At 46.2% G+C, this 20,668-nt stretch overlaps 1 protein-coding gene across 1 annotated transcript in view; it reads right to left on the bottom strand.

Moving 5' to 3' along the window:
- MFHAS1 (malignant fibrous histiocytoma amplified sequence 1) overlaps nucleotides 1–20,668 on the bottom strand; it is a gene marked incomplete at its 5' end in the record, with an annotated part of 74,313 nt that overhangs the window by 8,017 nt on the left and 45,628 nt on the right. The window contains one exon of the mRNA XM_005864091.2: nucleotides 4,009–4,135. Coding sequence (XP_005864153.1) covers nucleotides 4,009–4,135 — 127 coding nt within the window. The remainder of the gene's footprint in view (nucleotides 1–4,008; nucleotides 4,136–20,668) is intronic.

Here is a 20,668-nt window from a genome sequence, read left to right as displayed (position 1 = left end):
GGTGGGGAGGCTGTGCATGTGCAGAGGCAAAGGGTATATGGGATCTCTCTGTAACTTCTGCTCAATTTTGTTATGAACCTAAATGGCTCTAAAAAATAAAGTTTATGTTTGAAATTGCTACCTATACTTTAAAAAAAGACAAAAACAAAAAACAACTTCCCTCCAAGCAGCTCTAATTCCCCTTTTTGTCCAGTAAACTGGCGGCGGGGGTTGGGGAGGAGTGGGGGGGTGCAAGTCAACTCACTGCCTTTAGACTGAACGGGACCAGGGATAACAGGTGTTTATAAGAAATTCGTTAAAACTAAAAATCTGTTTAATGCCATCACAACAGGCAGCAAAGCCATTCCTGAACGTGCTACTACAAATATGTATTGACTGCAGGGAGCTAGGTGTTATACCAAACACAAGTGATCACAAATGGGCCGGAGGTTTCTCTTTGGAGTGTTGAAAATGCTCTAAAATTAAACTATGTTGTCAGTTGCAAATTCTTCATAATCTCTGAATGGGCCAGTTTTATGGTATGAAAGTCTATCTCAATAGAGCTTTAAGAAATGTACCCTTAAGAAGGTCAGAATTTTTTAGAGCAACCCAGCAAACTTGCTGCTGGATAAATTTTCATCTCAACTCAAATGCAAATCTTTGAAAATCAGCCCCAAAGGGCAAAGTATGGAAATGGCATGTATCTCTCTCTGATAATCAGCCCCTCGGTGTCCCCCTGGAGGCCAAGGTGCAGGAGCAGGGGTACTTCATTTCCTTTAGGACAGGTAACCTCTCACCAGGGCAATGTCTGTCCAGACCTCAGCCACCAACCACTGAGACAAGCCAGAATAAATCACTCCCTACTCTGTTCTCTGTCTCTCCCGACTCAGGAAGAAAACACCCAGAACATTTGTAAATGAGTAATGGAAAAGCTTAGAATTCATAAGGAATATCCGATCAAATCACAGTCCTCAGTGGATTTTCTTCATAAAGCTCACTGAGCACCACCGGGTACACATGGTCAAAGGCAGGCAGCTGCATGACCAGTCTCTGACTTGGCCAATAAAGGGGAGGAGTAAACTGGTCAGAGAAGAGCTTGGAATGTCTTTTAGAAACCACCCTAAGGTCTAGATCGGTGACCCGAGAGCAGGGTGATTACTCTGGTCTGCCTGGGACAGCTCTGGTTGATGCCTGGCATCCTGGTGTAATAATTAAACAGCCCGCCTGCCACTCTCAATCCTTCCCTGATTTGAACAATAAATCATGTTCAGCTCTAAAAGTGAATTGGGGGCGGAATGGGTGTGCTCATCCAGGCAGCATGGCTCAATTTTGCTCAGTGAGGCCCCCTGGCCAGGGGGCCCTCCCTCAGAGCCATCCACCTGCATTTTATGGGATGACAGAAGTCAAAGATCACTCTACAGTGACCTGCTTAAGTTAACTTGGCTGGAGCTGCAAGGCCGGTGCAAGAGCCCCCGTCTCCGTTTCTCCTGCCCATTTGGGCTCCAAGTCTAACTCCCAGGCTCATCAGCCCACAGCTGTGCTGATGTAATGCCCACCTCCTGTAACAGCTTTCCTCATTGTCTCCTAAATCTCCTGCTTCCAATATATTGTCATCTACTTGTAAGTTAGACCTCCCACTGGGCCTGGCCTGGATGTGTTTGTTTTCACAGATTTCCTTCATTTAGAATAGAGACCTACACTCCAAACCTGCCATCCACTGTATGAGGCCTTCAAAAAAAAATCCATTTCAAAATAAAACCATTCACAGAGTGAGGCCAACAGCAGTTCAATCCTAAAGGCATTCCCCCCAGCATCTAGATGTCTGAGGCAAGGCGGCTCTGGTTACTCGGGACTTTAAAGACCTGTTCATTTAGGTATAATAAACTGTGGGAGAGACGGGGCTGATAGCATTTTTCCAGGTTGGTGTAAGTGTCTTTCTGTGGCAGGACAACAAGAAGCCCCTGGGAAAACACCGATAAAGCTGGCTCCAGGCCACGGCGGTTTCTCCTGCAAATGGATATGTGAGTCCTAGCTCTCTCCTGCCCATTAAATGCCACGTGGCTAGGGCAAAGCAATAGGCTAATGCCTCTCCTGGCTCAGGAAAGTCTACACCAATGCAAAGTGTATTGAACAACTGTTTCTCCCCCTCCCACACCTGCTGTGCCTGTACTGTCCCCTTGTCCTTACCCCAGTGTATCTGAAAGAAAGGGACCCATTCAAAGACCAGGAAAATTTCTGTGGTCTGAAAGGTTCTGGACTGGGGATTTTCTGGTTAATAAGAAGTTACTGTGTAATTCTGCTTAATACTTAAGAAGCACTTCAAGATCTGACAATGTCTTAGGGGCATATTGGCGAGGCATCACACTGTCTCTATTCGTGTTAGCTAAAACAGCATTCTGAATATAATGACTTTAGATATGCGTTTCTGTGAGTGTTTCTATTTCCCAGGAAAAAGGGGTTGGAGGTGTTCTGTCTAATGAGCCGAATGAGTGTGACACTGAAGGCCCCTCCCTCCGCAGAGAGCCCCCCAAAGGCAGGAGAGCCGACACCCCAGGGACACAGCTCTCCCCAACCCAGCCTGGTAGCAAGCTTCCCCAGAGGAGATGACAGGTCACCATCCTCACATGTGAACTTCCCAACCTCCCTGTAAAAAGCTTATATATGAAAAAAAAATTCTATGTGGTCAAGTAGGAGGAAAAATGCAGGTTTCCGGCATGAATACTTTGCTGAAGTGACAGCACCCAAGATACCAGATCTGCTCCAAGAAGACAAGTTTTGTGGTAAGAATGCATTTCATCTCAGTTGAAAAGTGGTTTCACTAAAAAAAAAAAAAGAAAAGAAAAGAAAAAGAAAAAAGGATGAGTTTTATCTATAATACTAAGTTAACATTGTATTCAAAAGTTATTTCATCTCAGTTGAAAAGTGGTTTCACTGTTTAGTTTTTAATACTACCAAAAAAAAAGAAAAAAGGATGAGTTTTATCTATAATACAAAGTTAACATTGTATCCAAAAGTCTTAATTCAGCCCTAGCCAGTTTGGCTCAGTGGATAGAGCGTCAGCCTGAGGACCAAAGGGTCCCAGGTTTGATTCCGGTCAAGGGCATGTACCTCAGTTTGGTTGAAGGCTCCTCCCTGGCCCAAGCCCTGGTCAGGAAGCAACCAATTGACGTTTTTCTCTCTTTCCCACTCTCTCTAAAAACCAATGGAAAAATATCCTCGAGTGAGGATTAAAAAAAAAAAGTTAATTCACACAGGTGCATTCTCTGTCTTTAAGTCCCTTTTGGGGAAGATGAGAGCAGACAACACAGCCTCTGACTACCAAGGACTGATACAGAACCAAAGGCCCAGAGGAAAAGTAACCTACTACCGCTTTTCCGCAAGCTTTTCTTATTTAACTAGAGGCCCGATGCACGAAATTCGTGCAAGAGTACACCTTCCTTCCCCTGGCTGCCGGCACCGGCTTCCCTCTAGCACCCGGGACTCGGGCTTCCCTCTGTCCACTGGCAGGCACCTGGGACCTGGGCTTCCCTCGCAGTCCCAGCTTCATCCAGAAGGACGTCTAGTCTAATTAGCATATTATGCTTTTATTATTATAGATATTATAGATGGGCACTCACTGTTCCCTGAGGTGAGGGCCCACTTACTTCTGCAATGACAGAATTAAGACTACCCATGAAAACAATGCTTTTTTTGATTGCATTTAGCTGCAAAAATGAATTATACACATTTGATGAGTGAATTGTATGGCATATAAATGATAGCTCAATAAAGTTGCTAAAAATGCTCTGACTTTTTTTTTTCTTCAGTAAAGGTTAAAAAAAAAATCACAAATAAGAAAAAAATAAAAGCTCCTAGTTTGCTACATAAGCCACAGTGTTGATGTCACCTAGATAACTAGGTCTGTTCTGGGGGGTGGGGGGGCCACTTTATAAGGTCTGTTGAGATATGCTTGAACTTGGCTTTTTGTCATCACAACTACTGAGGCAGGATCAGGAGTGAGGGGCAGGGGCTACCACGTTCAGAACTCACTTGGAACAGGGGCTGATCACAGTCGGTGTAGGTGGGTAAACCAAGGCAACATTCACTCGCTCACTGCCGTTCTTGGGGCAAATGATCTCGGCCACTCCTTCCGGTCTGGGCTGACTCAGCAGCTCCCCTGCAGGAGGAGAGAGAAAAATGCATGCATGAGATTCGCCTTAACAATGGGACCATCTGACCGAGGAACAGAGCTGGGATGAAGGAAGCAAGGAGAGGGCAGGTAGTGGAGAAGCGCTGGGTCCACAGCCCATGGGCTCCCAGAAAAAATATGCGACGAGAACAGCAGCCTGGGCTCTGCGCCCACCTGCGCTGCCGAAATTCTCATCTGCATCACCACGGAGAGCGCGCTGAGGGTTGTGGCAGGAAGGCCATCGTCCCCGACAAAGACAGCATCTGCCCCTCGTCTCCTCACCTTCCTTTTCACAGACTGACTCCACGCATCTTTATCTACACTCAGGCAAACTGAGCCAGGGTCCCCAGAGCCCAGAGAAGCAGGCGCTGCCAAGGAGTTGTACACCAGGAGGACGGGGCAGATGGGACGTGGGCAGAGGGAGCAGCCTTTCAACAAAGCCCCACACAAATGACCTGGAAATGCAGCCACCAAAGGCGTTATCAAGGTGAATAGCCCAGCCTCGCACTGGCAAGAGGATTTCCTGGGTAGGTCTGTGTGCGGATTTGAAAAGACCAACACAATACTATCTTATTAGTAACGGGGTCTAGGAAACACAGATAATTAACATAATGGATTCCCACAATACCCAAAGGAAACCTGTGTCCCCAGCACGCCCCGGATACAATTTCTCTCCAACTGGATCATTAAATCCCAAAGAGCAGGGATGAAGGCCGCTCCTTAATACCCCCCATTCCCCCACCCCCCACCCAGCAGCACTTTTTCTGTTGCCATGGCCAGCACGGTGCTCTCGCTCGGTACAACCGTACACTCTAAAAGGCATGGTGACAGTATTCTTAGGATTTAAGAAATGTGCCCAATTGCTAAATTAAGAAAATAACAAAAACGGCTTTTTCATCCCCCCAAAACCTATCTTAATCACAAGTGCAGAGAGTGGCTCATAACATGTGCTATCTACTAAAATAGAAGCTCATCGTCTCAAATGTCTTTAACACAAATTTGATTTTAAACTAAAGTGCAGCCACTCCCTGAATATTTAAATAGAGAGAGGACCGTGCTGTGTGCGAGGAGCTGCAGAAGATGCAGGGGATACAGGAGTCTAAGGCAGGGTCTCCCACGTGGAGGGTCTCAGCATCCGACAAAGTCAACATAGCAAAAGGGCAGTCCTGTGTGATGGGTGCAAGCAGCCCGAGTGCCCGTCAGTGGATACAAAAGCTGGGGCACATTTACACAATGGAACACTACGTGGCTGTAACACAAGAAGGAGATCGTACCCTCTGTGACAACATGGATGGACCTGGAGCGCATTCTGCTGAGTGAAATCAGCCAGTCAGAGAAAGACAAGTGCCCTATGGTTTCACTCATATGTAGAATCTGATAAACAGCACAAACTAACAAAATAGAAACAGACTCATAGATAGAGAACAGACTGACAGCTGTCAGAGGGGAGGGGGGTTGTGGGGCTGGGTGAAAAAGGTGAAGGGATTGAGGAAAAAAAGCATAAACGCTCATAGACACAGACAAAAGCATGGTGGTTACCAGAGGGGAAGGGGGTTTCGGGGAGGTGGAAGGGAGCTAGGAGGAGGTAGAAGAGGGTATGGGGGGGGGGGCGGAAATGGTGACTGAAGGAGACTTGACCTGGGTTGGTGAATACACAATACAACATACAGATGTATATTATAGAACTGTACACCAGAAACCTATATAATTTTATTAACTGATGATACCCCAATAAATTCAGTAAAAAAGTAGGCCTTGCTTTCTGACAAAAATTATACAATGATTCCTCATAGCAACACTATTCACAACAGTGAAAACTTGATAACCCTCTCAAATGTCCAACAACGGGGACATGATAAACTATGACCCATTCATCGGAGAGAATTGTCTGTGGTCACTAAAAACTCTGAGACTGACATTTCAATGTGGCAATGTAAACTTGAAAGCACATTCTAATTAGAAACATAAATTGACAAAGCACACACATGAACTTAGAGCGAAATGGGTCATTCGAGATGAAGAGGCCCTGGGGTTGCTGGCTTGTTTATTTTAGGTGTGAGCCAATAAGAGGAAGAGAACAGAGTTTGCCTCACACTGAAGGGAGAGGCCAGTGTGAAGGGCCAAGGCTTTCTCCTCTGCGGGAAATTGTCTAGTCATGTGCAACGTACAATGAATGCAATCAGTCTTCCCGGAGATGCAGACATTTGGCCTGATAAACAGACCCCTCCATTAACTGAAGCTGTGTTAGGCCACTGAACTGGATCCTTGTGCCCATGAAAGTTATGAAAAACTATTCTTAATTGCTCTCACTCAAGATTTCTGGCATGAAAATTCGAGCAAACTCTTATAAACTGTGTCCCCCCCACCCCCCCCGCCCCCGTGAAAGAGCAGAACACCACGTTTTAGGATGGTTTTTCAAAGTAAAATCAATGGAAGATAAGTAAAATGAGCTCAGCTTTTTCTGCCCCTCATCAGAACTCTCCCATATGAGGCACATGATGAAAATACTAAAAACGTATCATACTGACAACCCAAACCACAATATTAAAAGCCCCAAACCTTGCTTTTTAAGTGCAAATAAAACCCACTTCCTGATCCAGGATAATGGTGTAGGTTAGGAACATCCCCCCAAACAGCAAAAGGAGTCTTGACATTAAACAAGAATAGAGGTTCTATTAAATAAGACATTATCTGGATGTCTTTAAGGCCTCTTTCAGCTCCAATTCTGTAAAATTCACACCCTCCAGCCCCGAGGCCCACTCCTGTCTTTTAATTAATTTAATTAAGTGAGACTCTGGATGTAGCTATAATGAGACACACGAATGCATGTTTCCCACGTCTCCTCGGGGCAGAGGCAGCACCCGCTGCAACCAGTGAGCAGGCCGGTTCCGCACCGGGAGAGCCCAGCATCGTCGGGGGCCGCAAGCACTGGCGAACTCCTCGGTCCCTTTTATGTGGAACAGGAAAGCCAGAGATAAAAGGACACCAGGTCTTAAGACAAAATAAAGCCCAGAAAGCATATTCACAGGAGGAGTAAACACGGAACAGTAACATGTTCAATTTAAAACCATGCCACTGCATCTGTTGGTTCCAACGTCGCCAACCGTCCACAGAGGTGGCTGCCCTATGCGCTCCAGGGCGGGTCCCAGTGCCCGCACCTCATCCCAGCACCACGGTGCCTCCCTCAGGACCACGGCTAAATCAATCAAATAAATAGGCCAGGTTGTACTTTTGGGTAGTCTTGATTTAAAAAAATATTCCATTGGGTGAAGTGACTTTGGTCTCGGCTCTTGATGATGAACGATAACATTTTTTGGAAGAGAAAGTGACGCAGGAAGGAGCAGAGCAAGTCTGTGTAAAGAGCAGAAACAGGTCTGGGCCTTCATCACCGAGCCCGGGGCTGTGCCCATCTCTGACAGAAGTAAAAACTGCATAATTTGCAAATAATTTGTAAAATTTTTTTCAAGTCTGTGTAAAGAGCAGAAACAGGTCTGGGCCTTCGTCACCGAGCCCGGGGCTGTGCCCATCTCTGACAGTCCGAAGTAAAAACTGCATATTTTGCAAATAATTTGTAAAAATTTTTTTTAAAAAATTAAAATCCAAAAAGATGCAGGTCATAAAATGCCATGTAAAGGTGTTTTCTATCATACTTAAACTAAAGGTGACGTTTAAAAGAAGATGTTAAATGCAAATGAATTAAAGGTAATATGACTTTGGAAGTGTTTTAAGAAATGTTACCATAACCTTTAAGTAAACAGCAGATTATCAATAACCCGGAGCCAGGAAGTGCTTCACTGGCAAAAGACATCCTGGTATAAATTAGAGAGAAATGAAAGAAGAAAATCCTATGTCCCAGGCCTGGCTCTGCCACTGAATTCACTCATTCCTGCAACAGCTGCAAACTAGCTCTTGACGAATGCGAGACAGGCACCACTGCAGAATGAGAACAGCAGGGAGTAAGTCCCCAAAGATCCCTGATTTCATGGAGCTTATAGTCTACAAAGAACACTAGTGAAAAACAAACTGCATAACCGATAAAAACTTGTTATCCAGCCTGGCCAGTATGGCTCAGTGGCTGAGCGCCAACCTATGATCCAGGAGGTCATGGTTCAATTCCCAGTCAAGGGCACATGCCCAGGTTGCGAGCTCCATCCCCAGTAGGGAGTGTACAGGAAGCAGCCGATGAATGATTCTCTCTCAACATTGATGTTTCTCTTTATCTACCTCTTCCTTCCTCTCTGAAATCAATAAAAATATATTTAAAACAAAAAATTTGTTACCCAGGTAATTAAAACAGGCTAATGAATCGGAGAGTGACTGGGTGTTTGCTTCCCCTGGCATGTCCAGGACAGGATGCCTCTCTGAGGAGGTACCATTAAGCTGAGATCTAAATAATAGGAGACGTGAGCTACAGGAAGAACATTCCAGGCAGAGGGAATCTCTAATGCAAAGACCTGAAGTACGATGATGCTTGGATGCCCAGAGAAGAGCCTTGGGTGGTTAGATCATGGGTGAAGGAGAAAGCGGACAAGGAGAGGAAGCGAGGCAGTGAGGGCCAGATCATGGGGACTTGGTTTTCATTCTAAGTGGTAAGAGCCACGTGCAAGATTTTAAACAGAGTAACGACATCTGATCTGTTTTAAGAAGGTCACTCTGATGAGGGCAGGGACACTATTAGGAGGCTCACACTCCTGCCCAGATGGTGGAGGCCTGGTTTGGAGAGGTGCTGGTGGAGATGTGGAGACTGGGTGTGTTTTGTAGACATTCAACAGGACTTGACAATGAATTGGATGTGCAGGTCAGAGGCAGAGAAGAACCAAGGATAATTCCAAATCTTTGGTTTGAGAAACTGGCAGATGGTGGTGGTACTATTTGCAAGACTAAGAGAAAAGGTGGCTTGTTGGGAAGCGGAGAAATGAAGAGTTTTATTCAGGCCAGGTTAGATTTGACTGTTAGACAAACATGAGACTAGGTATTAAGTGTGCAATTACATAAACTACTCTGATTTGCAGGAAAAGGTGAAGGCTTGAGGTAGGGACTTGGGAGTGATTGGCCAAAAGATGATATTTAAAGGCATAGAAGTAGATGACATCACCGAGAAAAGTGAGGAGATAAAGAAGAGAAAGGAACCACAGACAAACTCCTGGGGGGCTGAAAACTTAGAGGCTGGGAAGAAGAAAGAGAGCAGCCAGGAGCTGCCAGAAGCAGAAGGAAAACAAGAATGTGGCTTCACAAAAGAAAACAAAATCCTCAACAAAAGGAAGTGATCAGCGATGCCAAGTTCTGCTGAGAGGACAAGCAAAATAACAACAGAAAAGGGACCCCAGGGTTCAGAGGTCCCTGGGGGCCTTCAGCAGAAAGGTGGGGATGGATGTGTGCGTGAAGAGTGTTTGCCTAAGTAGGTTTGGGGAGTGAAGTGGAGACCACAACCAGAACCAGAAGTGGTGAAATATGTTGTATGCATCACTTGTAATCTATGAGCTGGACAAACCACATCTGAAAAAAAAAAACAATTAGAAAAATGGACTCGCTCCTCCTGGTTTCCTCCGAGGCTCTGTGTCTGAACTACCAACAGGAATGAAAGATCCCAGGGCTTAGGAGACAAAGAGGAGAAAGGAGCCCCAGAGGGGAAGGCACTGGGTTGCTATTTTGAAAAGATAAACAGACATCTACTCCTGTTCTGGGACGGCTTCTGTGAGAAGGAAGCCATGTGCGCGGTAGACGTCTCCGTTCTTAAAAATAATGACCATGAAATAACACCTGTGCCCTATTTAAAATAGATTTTTATCAAAAATGTAAAAGCAGACTAAACGCCTTAATCACACTAATCAACTTAATGTACTGGAAATTACTGGTCCTTGAGAAATAATCAGATCGAGTCGAATCTGCAGTCAGACAGCCTTAGTTCCCAGCCTGACTAAGACTGATGGCTGCAGGAATCAGCCAGGGTCTAGTCGCGCGACAGAAACCACAGAGTGGGGCTTAATATAAACAACTAGAGACTTTTAAAAAAATAAATTTTATTGATTTTTTACAGAGAAGAAGGGAAAGAGAGAGTTAGAAACATCGATGAGAGAGAAACATCGATCAGCTGCCTCCTGCACACCTCCTACAGGGGATGTGCCTGCAACCAAGGTACATGCCCTTGACTGGAATCGAACCTGGGACCTTTCAGTCTGCAGGCCGACGCTCTATCCACCGAGCCAAACCGGTTAGGGCAACAATTAGAGACTTTTTACAGGGAATTTATTATCAAGAGGAAAGAGACTTCTAAAGGCCACCCTGAGACTGAGGGAGATTATCTAAGGAAGAAAACCTTGGATGTGGGGAGAGCCCTCCCCAGCCTGGTTGGATAGGGTATGGCATAGCCTCCTAGATAGTAGAGAGGTGGGCTGGGTTGCCCCGGGTCAGACCTGCCCACAGTCAACTGACCAAAGCCAGCAGGGATCTGTCCTCTGAGTGCCAACAAAATTCCCGGGAAAGCTGGATAGGGTACCTGCAGATTCAGCAGGAATCTTCTGGCTGGGCCACTGGGAAGTCAGCTGGGTGGCCAGAGATATCGTCCAGCACTTGGTCACATAGACTCTTAGGGAGTTCTGGGACTCAGAGAGGTCTCCCAAACCACAGGGATGTGGCATTCTTCTCCCAGTGAGTTCTAGGCAATTGAACGACGTCCAGCCATTGGTTGAATTCTCAAGTCCAGTTTTGATTCTGGATGCTGGGACTTCTTTTTAAAAAACACTCAGAAATGCACTTCTATGCCTTGAACTTTGAGGACAATTTTGTATTTTCTTATCTATAAGCCAAACAGAAGCAGGCCAGTGGGGTTCTTAAAAATGCCCTTGAACGAGGGGCACAACTCATACCTATCCTCTGTGAGTTTGTGTGGCCTGGTCATCAGGCTGCAGGAAACACACTAAATCTCAGCACTTCACTTCAGCTTCTTCCCAACATTCTCCAAAGTGGTGGCAGCAGTGACAGTTACTGGCAGAAGGAACAACAGAAGTCACGCTCCTGAGCACTTCTATGACGTGCACAATGATCCCAACTTGCAAAGTCCTCCCTCCCCTGATGATTAATGCAACTGAAGCCCCACGCTGGGCACAAACGCTTCTTGTTTAGCCCAGTTCCTGACAGAAGGTGACTGTCCTAATAGTAATGTCTGCTTATAATGACACAAAGGGTTTTTGTTTGTGTGTTTGAGGGACAGAAGATGACTAAGTAGCTCAGGTGTCTATGCCGAGAACAGTGGCATTTGGTCCATGGGGTTTCCCTGATGGGTCATCACTGGGGTCTATTCTGGATCAAGAGCTATGATCTCAGATCACAGCACCTCTTCCTGAGTATCTGACTAAAGTTCAACCAAGGGGAGAAAAATCTGTTGACAAAATTTGTTTTCAAATGTCTGCCTGAGTTCAGGCACATACCTCATATTACAAGCTAATACTTCCCTTTGCTAATGTCTCTTTTTGTCTGTTTGTTTGATTTGCACACATCCAACCTGCTTTCCTACCGCTACCTCCAGTCTGGCTATTTGAAATTCTCTCCTCTACATCCTCCCCACCCCCACCCCCATTCCATCACCTGCAGTGGAACAAAAGCCTCATCCCACCTCCTCCAGGCTGTTCTGCCTGGACCCTCTCCACCTGCTCAACCAGCATCGGGGTCTCCAAATCTTCAGAGTTCCTGAGAAGTTTCCTAGGGCGACATGCCAGGTAGAAGCTTCTGGAAGATTCCACTTGGAAGTGAGGCTTCAACGACACAAAGTGAATATCCCTGGGGCCAGAACAAACATCCGGGCCAGCAGGTGAACGTGGCTCCTGCGGCATTTATTAATCTGCAGGAGGAATTACTCCAGGGAAGCTGCAGGAAGCTAAGGCGCCTACCAGGAAGGGCTTTGCTTTTGGTTCTAAAAAAGTGAACAATAGCAAATAAAGGATTGTTTGATATCAAAGTTCCTTCTACTTGCTGTTCTCAGCATCTTCATCAGTTTCACATTCAGCCAGATAATATACAAACCGCAGTAACACAAAAACGAGGGATCCTGTCTTTAGATTCTGTGTGAGATTTATCTAGAAGGTCTAAAAATGAATCACCCTGCATCCTAGAAACGCAGAACTATGAGGGCCCCACGTGAAGCTTAAATGGAGTGGTTTCATGACAAGAAAGCATTTGTATTGATGGCAAGCACACTTTCAAATCGCACTACCCAGGCGAAGTAGCAAGGGTTGGCCCAAAAAGGTGTAGACAAATCCGTGTGTGTCAATCAACAGTGGGGCACACTGAGAAGGTCAAGCTTCCTTCTGAGGCTGAGTCAGAGGAAACTAAGGCTCCCACATCACTCTTCTCTTAGTAACAACGAAGAAATGAAGTGACTCAATCATTCATATACATACAGGGTGGGGCAAAAGTACCTTTACAGCGGTTTGTATAAATATAATAAATAAATAATAACACAAGAATAAACTCTGTGTTTCGAGTACTCACTACTGTTAACCTACTTTTGCCCCACCCTGCACATACAGCTCACTGACACCAAGGTCAGGGGTTAACTGATTTGCTGCTGGTTCAGCCTACGCTGTATTATAATGGTCCACAGACAGGCATGTCCTTCAGAAAATGCACGTGAGGTCTCTTACCACCCTCTCCTCGCTGACCCTTCAAAGGTCTGCCACCATCTGGCCCACGTCAAAGCCGACTGGGGCAGAGGGACAGCCCGCCCTGCCTCTTCCCGCCTCGTGTGCCTGCCACTGGGATCCATTTCCATTGCTAAGGGTTTATATAAATACAAATCCACCCAAGAAAGGAAAAATATTTCCCCTTTTCCTGCTCTGGATAAAGTTCCAGCAGACTTGGCTGAGGATTAGACATGCTTCACAGATCAAAGGGGGTGGGGGAGGGAGGGGGAGAGGGGAGGAGGATCGGAGGCCTGGCCTTCCCTTTCTCCAAAGGCGAGTGAGGAGCAAGAAAAGCCCTCCCTGCCCCTCCCTGCGGAGGATCGGAGGCCTGGCCTTCCCTTTCTCCAAAGGCAAGTGAGCAAGAAAAGCCCACCCTGCCCCTCCCTGTGGCTGCCGGGATGAAGTGCTTGCAGCGGCTCCTCTTTATGGGGCTGGCCTGTCACCTACTTCTTCCTGGAAGTGGTTCCAGGCTCAGAGAAATGAACGCAGACGGCATCAAAGCGTTTGGACTAAAACTGTCTCCCTCCATCATTAGTCTTCCTTTCAACTAAAAATGGGAGGAACTTTCGTGACCCAAACTGAAATTTGAAACGCTGGCCCAGAGGTCTTATCCAAATCGACCTAATTCTGAAATACTCGGGAGCCACTGGAACTCCTCAGCAATGATCAGAAACCACACATTTCTTCCCGTCTCCTAACAAGGAAGATGACAAGAGTCTCTGCACACTCGTTTCCTTGGAGGAAGGGAGGGTGGAGGAGGAGTGAATGTCGGGCTGGACAGGGGGAGCCCGGGAGCCCCTGCGGGGCCTGGAGACAGAAAATCCACGGAAGTGAGAGTTGGACAGGACCTGGGCGCCTTACGGCTGGAAGGAATCTCGAGATGGTGGACCTCCTGACCTCCTCCTTTTGCACACGAACAGGATCTCCCACGTGCATAACCAGCAGTGCAGGGGGCGTGGGCCAGCTGGGCCCTCTCCCAACACCAGCTTTTTTGTATCTACTCCCCTGCCCACGTTCATTCCCAGCAGATCCAGCCCGGACTGGAGGCCACTTTAACCAAACAAAAAGCATCTGTGATGACCTGAAAAGCAGTAAATTGCACGGACAATCGAAACTGAGCACTCCTCAGCCTCTGCGGCCTCCTAAAGGTTGTCATTACGGACGAGAAAGGCTCTTTCTGTGTCCGCTGCGCTCCACCTGCAAAGCCGAGGCAGCTGGCTTCCAGACTGAAGCCCAGATGCAGACAGGCCAGGAGGACACACTCACGGCAGCCACAGCCAGTGACAAAGTACGGGATCGCCACGCAGGACCAGCTTCACCGGAGGCAAGGGCAGTGCCGGATCAGTACTCAGGGGAACCACCACGTAACGAGGCCACTGGCCTGGCCAAGGTCTCAGTTGACCTTCAGTCCTGAACTCTCGCCTGAATATCAGACTGAGATCAAAATATCCACTAAAGCCCTGGCCGATTTGGCTCAGTGGTTAGAGTGTCGGCCCTGGGACTTAAGGGTCTCAGGTTCGATTTTCGGTCAAACGCATGTACCTCAGTTGCAGGCTCCATCCCAGGCCTGGGTCAGAGCGTGTGCAGGAGGCAACCAATTGATGTGTCTCGCTCACATCGATGTTTCTCTCTCTCTCTCTTCCCCCGCTTCTCCCTCCTTTCCACTGTCTCTAAAATTCAATGGAAAAAGTAAAATAAATAAATGCAGTCTCCTCCCCAGCCCGGGCCCTGGTCAGGGCTCATGCGGGAGGCAACCAATCGATGTGTTTCTCTCACATCAATGTTTCTCTCTGTCTTTCCTTCTCTCTGCCATTCTCCCTAAAAATCAATGAAAAAATATCCTCGGATGAGGATTAAAATATCCATCAAACATTGCCACTTGGATACTGATGTGTATCCCAGACTCCTCCATATCCAAAAATGTCCACTCCATGGAGTGATCTTTGCCTCCCCCGCTCTCTCTCACACACAATGAACCCATCAGCCAGTCCTGTTGCTCTGCCTTCAAACCATCCAGCATCTGACCACTTAGCAGCTCACGAGTTCACACTGTGGTCTCCTTCATCCAGGGGACCTTCTGGGCGCTGCCTCAGCTCCCCCTCTCTGCACTGCATCCTGGACACTTTTGAGGCCCTAGCTGAGGCAATTCTGGGACTCGTCCCATTTCTGTATCTCAGGATACTGTCCTTTGTTGCCTGATGCTCAGGGTCTTGAAGATTATTATTTTACTAGAGGTCCGGTGCATGAAAATTCGTGCACTGAGGGGGTCCCTCAGCCTGGCCTGTGCCCTATCACAGTCTGGGAGTCCTTAGGGGATGTCCTACTGATGGATCCCCGGGAGGAATGGGCCTAAACCGCAGTCTGGCCTCCCTCTGTGGGAGGCGGGGACAGGGGATCAGGGGACGGCACCACCCCCATCAACCCGCCGTTGCTGCCCAGCCTCCCTCTGCGGGAGGCAACCAGATGGGCCAATTAGGGGATGGTGCCAGCCCACCCCATCGCCCCTCTTCTGCCGCTGGTCGCTGCCCCACCCCCCATTACTGTTCCCTCCCTCTACTTGCTGGCACAAGCCTTGGTTAGCCTGGCACCGCCTGCTCGCCAGCCCCATCCCCTGCCGACTGGTCGTTCTGCTCTTCGGTCAATGTGCATATTACGCTTTTATTATACAGGATGTATTTTACTTGTTTGGTGGTTTTTTTCTGAGTGTGAGAGTAAAGACAGGCTCTGTTACTCTATCTGAGCTGAAAGTAGAAGTGTGGCTATAGGTCTCGAAGTACTTTTAATCCTGTGAATTAAATAGTATCTTTCTGTATGGCAAGCCCACCATCACAGTGAAAAACCTATACTCTTCCAAAGACACTGAATGAAAGACAAGACACTGAGAGGGAATATTTGTAAAGCACATATTTGACAAAGGATTTGTACCCAGAATAAAGAACCCTCAAGACTTAGTAAGAAAAATATAAGCAGCCCAATAAAAAAAACTGGGCAGAAATTTGAAGAGACATTTCACTAAAGAAAGTATACTAACAGTAAATAGCACATGATAAGATGCACTGCATCATTAGTTGTTAGGGAAATGCAAACAAAACCACAGTGAGATGCCACTTCACACTTAAGTTGTCTAAATGGAAAAGGCTGACCACACCCAGTGTTAGTGAGTGTGTGGAGGAACTGCAACTCTCATACACGCTGGTGGCATTTCTTGAAAAGATGAAACATACACCTACTATGTGATACAGCTATTCGCTCCTATTTACCCAAAACAAACGAGAGTATAAATCCAGACTAAGACTTACACATGAGTGTTCACAGCAGCTTCATTTGAAGTGGCCAAAAACTAAAAGCAACCTAAATGATCATTAAAGGTGAGAAGGTAACAAACTGTGGTACATACATGCAATAAAATACTACTCAGCAATAAAAAAAGATGAAGCATGGATATGTAGAACATAGATGAATCTGAAAATTACTGTGCTGAGTAAATGAAGCCAGACCAAAGAAGAGTCCATGTTTTATGGTTCCATTGTATTAAACTCTAGGAGATGCAACCTAATCTATCGTGACAGAAAAAGGATCCGTGGTTGCCTGGGGTAGGAGTGCGACAGAGGGGACAGGAAAAAAAGAGTGTAAGCAAGAGAAACCTCCTGAGGGAGATGCATTTGTTCATTATCTTGATCATGGTGATGGTTTCATGGGTCTAGACATATGCCAAAACTTACCAGACTGTACACTTTCAAATTGTGCATTCTACTATATGCCAATTATATCTCATCTGTGTCTCAATTAAAAACAAAGCCCTATAGTTAAGCAACAACCTGAACTAGAAACAACAACTGGGGTTTCAGCATGACCACCCTTCCCAAGAAAATGAAAGGTTTGACAGATTTCAGGAAGGACAAATTTCATTTACCATATCCAATGAGTTTCAAGTTAAAAAAATCAGGGAGTCTCACAGATCAATCCACAGAAGACAGAAATGCCATGAAAGCATGTATCTTTTGCTGAGATTCTTTTTTCAGCTTATACTTATGATTATTTCATTTATGCCTCACTGCGATAGTTATAAATAAAAGGGAAAATACATATTCTATTAGATGAAATTCAAGCTGAAGCTATACCCAATCATGTGGAAAATTCCAATATGAATAACACTAGTACATACCATCTAATATCTAATAATAATGGGTAGGTGACACTACCTGCTAATAGCTATAAATTAGTAGGTCTGAGGAGGCAAAGATAATTGGTGGGTGTCAACTGTCAAGGAGCAGCAGTAACGTGAACATGCTGTGGTAGGGCAGGTCACAGTGACATACTCCCAGCACCTCCAATCAACTAGAGACAACTGAGCTTGCCTTCTTCCTCCTCTCCTTCCTCTTCCACCTCAGGAAATTACTCCCTGCCTACTGCAAGGTTAAGAGTGTGTATCTTAGAAGTGAAACTTAAGTTTTAGTTCATCCAACACTATCTCCCCAAACCTCCAGAAGACAGGGCTAAGGGTGAGAAGAGATTAGGACACTGGCTCCCTTCAGTCTGGAAGCAAAAAGTCATCTACCGGCCAACCCACACAATTAGCTCAGAAGAACACCATCTTCTCTCCATCTAGACTGGAAACTATCCCACTTCTGATAAAACAAGTAGAAAAATGAAAAACTACCATAATAATCCCTATCACCCATGAGAAAATTTATCCTGGCTTGAATGGGAGGAAAAAAGCTCCTTGTCTCTTGAGCTGAAAAATTACACCAAATTATATCCAAGTTCTTTAACTGAAGCGCATTTGTATCAGAGGTTATTGGCTTAATAGAGTCACGTGAAACAAGAAGTAGAGGGAGTTGCCAACCTACAAACATCTAACTTTCAAAAATAACAAGTGGCCCCATTCCTTGCGCAGTGATGTTGTAGCACCTCAGCAAGCCTCTATTGTCCCGTATCCCTGGTCCCAGCCCTGACTCACTGCAGCCAGGCCCCATGTCACCCAGCTGTTTACTTGTAGGGATTTACCCGAAAGAATGTGAGGGCTCTCGCCTCTCCTATTTTCCTCCTTGCTGTGGCTCTCGCCTTTATCCATGCATCCTCCCCACTATGGACTGCGCACACCAGGGAATTATAGCCACCACACTCTCAGAACACTGTAGGTTATGTGGGCTTTTGTGGTTCAGCCTGGAAGCGAACCAGCATTCAGAGCACCACTGTTTTAGGTCTATCTTCTCCGTCAGAGTTAGTAGACAAAAAATAATAATAATAATAATTTTTTAAAAAAATATTTTTATTGATTTTTTTTTACAGAGAAGAAGGGAGAAGGATAGAGAGTTAGAAGCATCGATGAGAGAGAAACATCGATCAGCTGCCTCCTGCACACCCCCAACTGGGGATGTGCCCGCAACCAAGGTATATGCCCTTGACCGGAATCGAACCTGGGACCCTTCAGTCCGCAGGCCGACGCTCTATCCACTCAGCCAAACTGGTTAGGGCAATAATAATAATTTTTTTTTTTTTTGGAACACAGCCCTTTGTAGGTTAAGGACAATCCTTATAACCCGATGGCAAACTTGAAACAGATGCATTGAAAGGGACTTCTGAGGTACAAGCAATGTCACACATTATAGGTCAATCATAAGTGACATCTACCTTCTATACCTAGTTCATGCTCAGTGCATCTCCAGATTTTCTGCAATGCAAGAGCCTCAGAGATTTCTAATTTTGGCGGGGGGGTGGGGGGGGAGAGATGAATGAGAACCACAAAGATCACGAGTTCTTTGGCAAAGTCTGAAATCTGAGTCTCCATGTATCCACTGTGTGGCCCTGGGAAAGTTACCTAGCCTCTCGGAGCCTCATTTTTCACCTGTGAACTGTGGATAGTTCACAGGGGTGTGACAAGAATTAAGTGATGATGCTTGTAACTGACCTAAGCCTATGCCTGGCACATAATAGCATCTCAGTAAATGTTTATTTCTTCCTCATATCCTTGTTAATCTGAAACATAAAAACTGAGGTTTGAGCAAAATCAACTTCTTGAAAGAAGAGCCTATGAGAGGAGCAGCGGAAAGGCCCTGACATTCCCACTGCCTTCCCTGAAGTCCCTGCCGCTCCAAGGCAGCACCTAGTCCCTAAAGAATACTTCCATTCATTTCTGAAGGAAGTGTACATCTCACCTCCCCTCTGGAAAGAAATTGGACAATTCCACTTCTAGGTATTTACTCTATGGACATACCCGTACATGTCAAAGGATACAGTCATAAGTATTTACTTCAGTGCTGTTTCTAAAGTAAAAACCCAAAAACCAACTCAAATGCTCAATAGAAAGCTGGTTAAATAAAACCAGCTTATGCAGCAGAATAATATACAACCAATAAAAAAAGAATCAGACAGTTGGCTACATATCCATGTGACCAGTACTAGTATATATTTTCAATTTTTTAAAAAGATACAAAACAATGTGTTTCTTTGGGGGGGGGGGGCTCGCTCTTCTCCATTTATACATAAAAATATGTATATATTTGTAAAAACATAGAGCATCCTGCAACGACACCCAAGAATCTGGCAAAACTGGCCTCGGGGAGGGGAAACGGATGGCCTCCTTTTCCCCGTAGCACCTTTTGTATTTTGTACCTTCTGAATTTTGTGCCATTTACATAGGCCACAACTTAAACATAAAACTTAAAATGATCTACTCCAGTGCAAATTTCAATATTTTTCCTTTTTTCTCCCTAAAATAGCTTTCTGGTTTTTTTTAATCTTACTTTAAATCTATTTATTTTTAATTACAAAAGTCAGTATGTGCTCATTTTAATAAGTAAATTAACAGAAAATGTGTTAAGAAGAGGGTAGAATCACTTCCCCCTTCACCCCTCGGCAAGGATCCAGGGCTGGGCTGAGCTGAGCACATCCCTCTGTCCCTTTCTCCCGCTCTGACGTACTGAGAAAGCCTAGATACAGACCAGGTTTTTGCTGATTTCCCTTTTCCAGGCAGCAGAATCACACGGTAAGCATAAAAGCACCATTCCTTTCTTTCACCTGACAGGATGTTCTCTGACAGCCACGTGAGAACTGTATTTGTCCCCAATTCCTTTATTCATCTGATCTCAATGTCTTCCTCTTCCCTGCCCCTCCTCTGCCCACACAGACATAAACAATCTATATATATAAAAGGTTAATATGCAAAGTGTCCCCTCAGGAGTTCGACCAGGAGTTCAATTGCTCGCTATGACGTGCGCTGACCACCAGGGGGCGGCACAGAACAAAGGAAGGCCCCAGCTGGCAGCCGGCAGCCAGGGAAGGAAGGCCCCAGCCAGCAGCCAGCAGGCCCCGATCTGCCCTGATCACCGGCCAGGCCTAGGGACCCTACCCATGCACAAATTTCGTGCAACACGCCTCTAGTCCTATATAATAAAAGGGTAATATGCAAATAGACCGAATGGCAGAACCGAACAACTAAAGCGTAATATGCTAATGATATGCTAAGGATGCTCAACTGCTCACTATGATGTGCACTGACCACCAGGGGGCAGATAGTCAACTGGTCGACCAGTTGCTATAACGTGCACTGACTACCAGAGGGTAGTCGACCGGTTGACCAGTTGCTATGACATGCACTGACCACTAGGGGGCAGGTGCTTCAACCAGTAGGTTAACTTGCTGCTGGGGTCCGGCCAATTGGGACTGCGCGAGATGGGCCGGACATGCCCTGGAGCCCTCCTGCGGTCCCTCCCCGGCCCGATTGTGCACCGGTGGGATCCCTCAGCCTGGCCTGTGCTCTCTCGCAATCCGGGACCCCTCGGGGGATGTCAGAGAGCTGGTTTCAGCCCGATCCCGCAGGCCACTCCCCTTGGGAGGGTGC

The sequence above is a fragment of the Myotis brandtii genome, unplaced genomic scaffold, assembly GCF_000412655.1.
Source record: "Myotis brandtii unplaced genomic scaffold, ASM41265v1 scaffold185, whole genome shotgun sequence".
Taxonomy (NCBI): Eukaryota; Metazoa; Chordata; class Mammalia; order Chiroptera; family Vespertilionidae; genus Myotis; species Myotis brandtii.
This window is presented reverse-complemented; position numbering and strand designations above follow the sequence as displayed.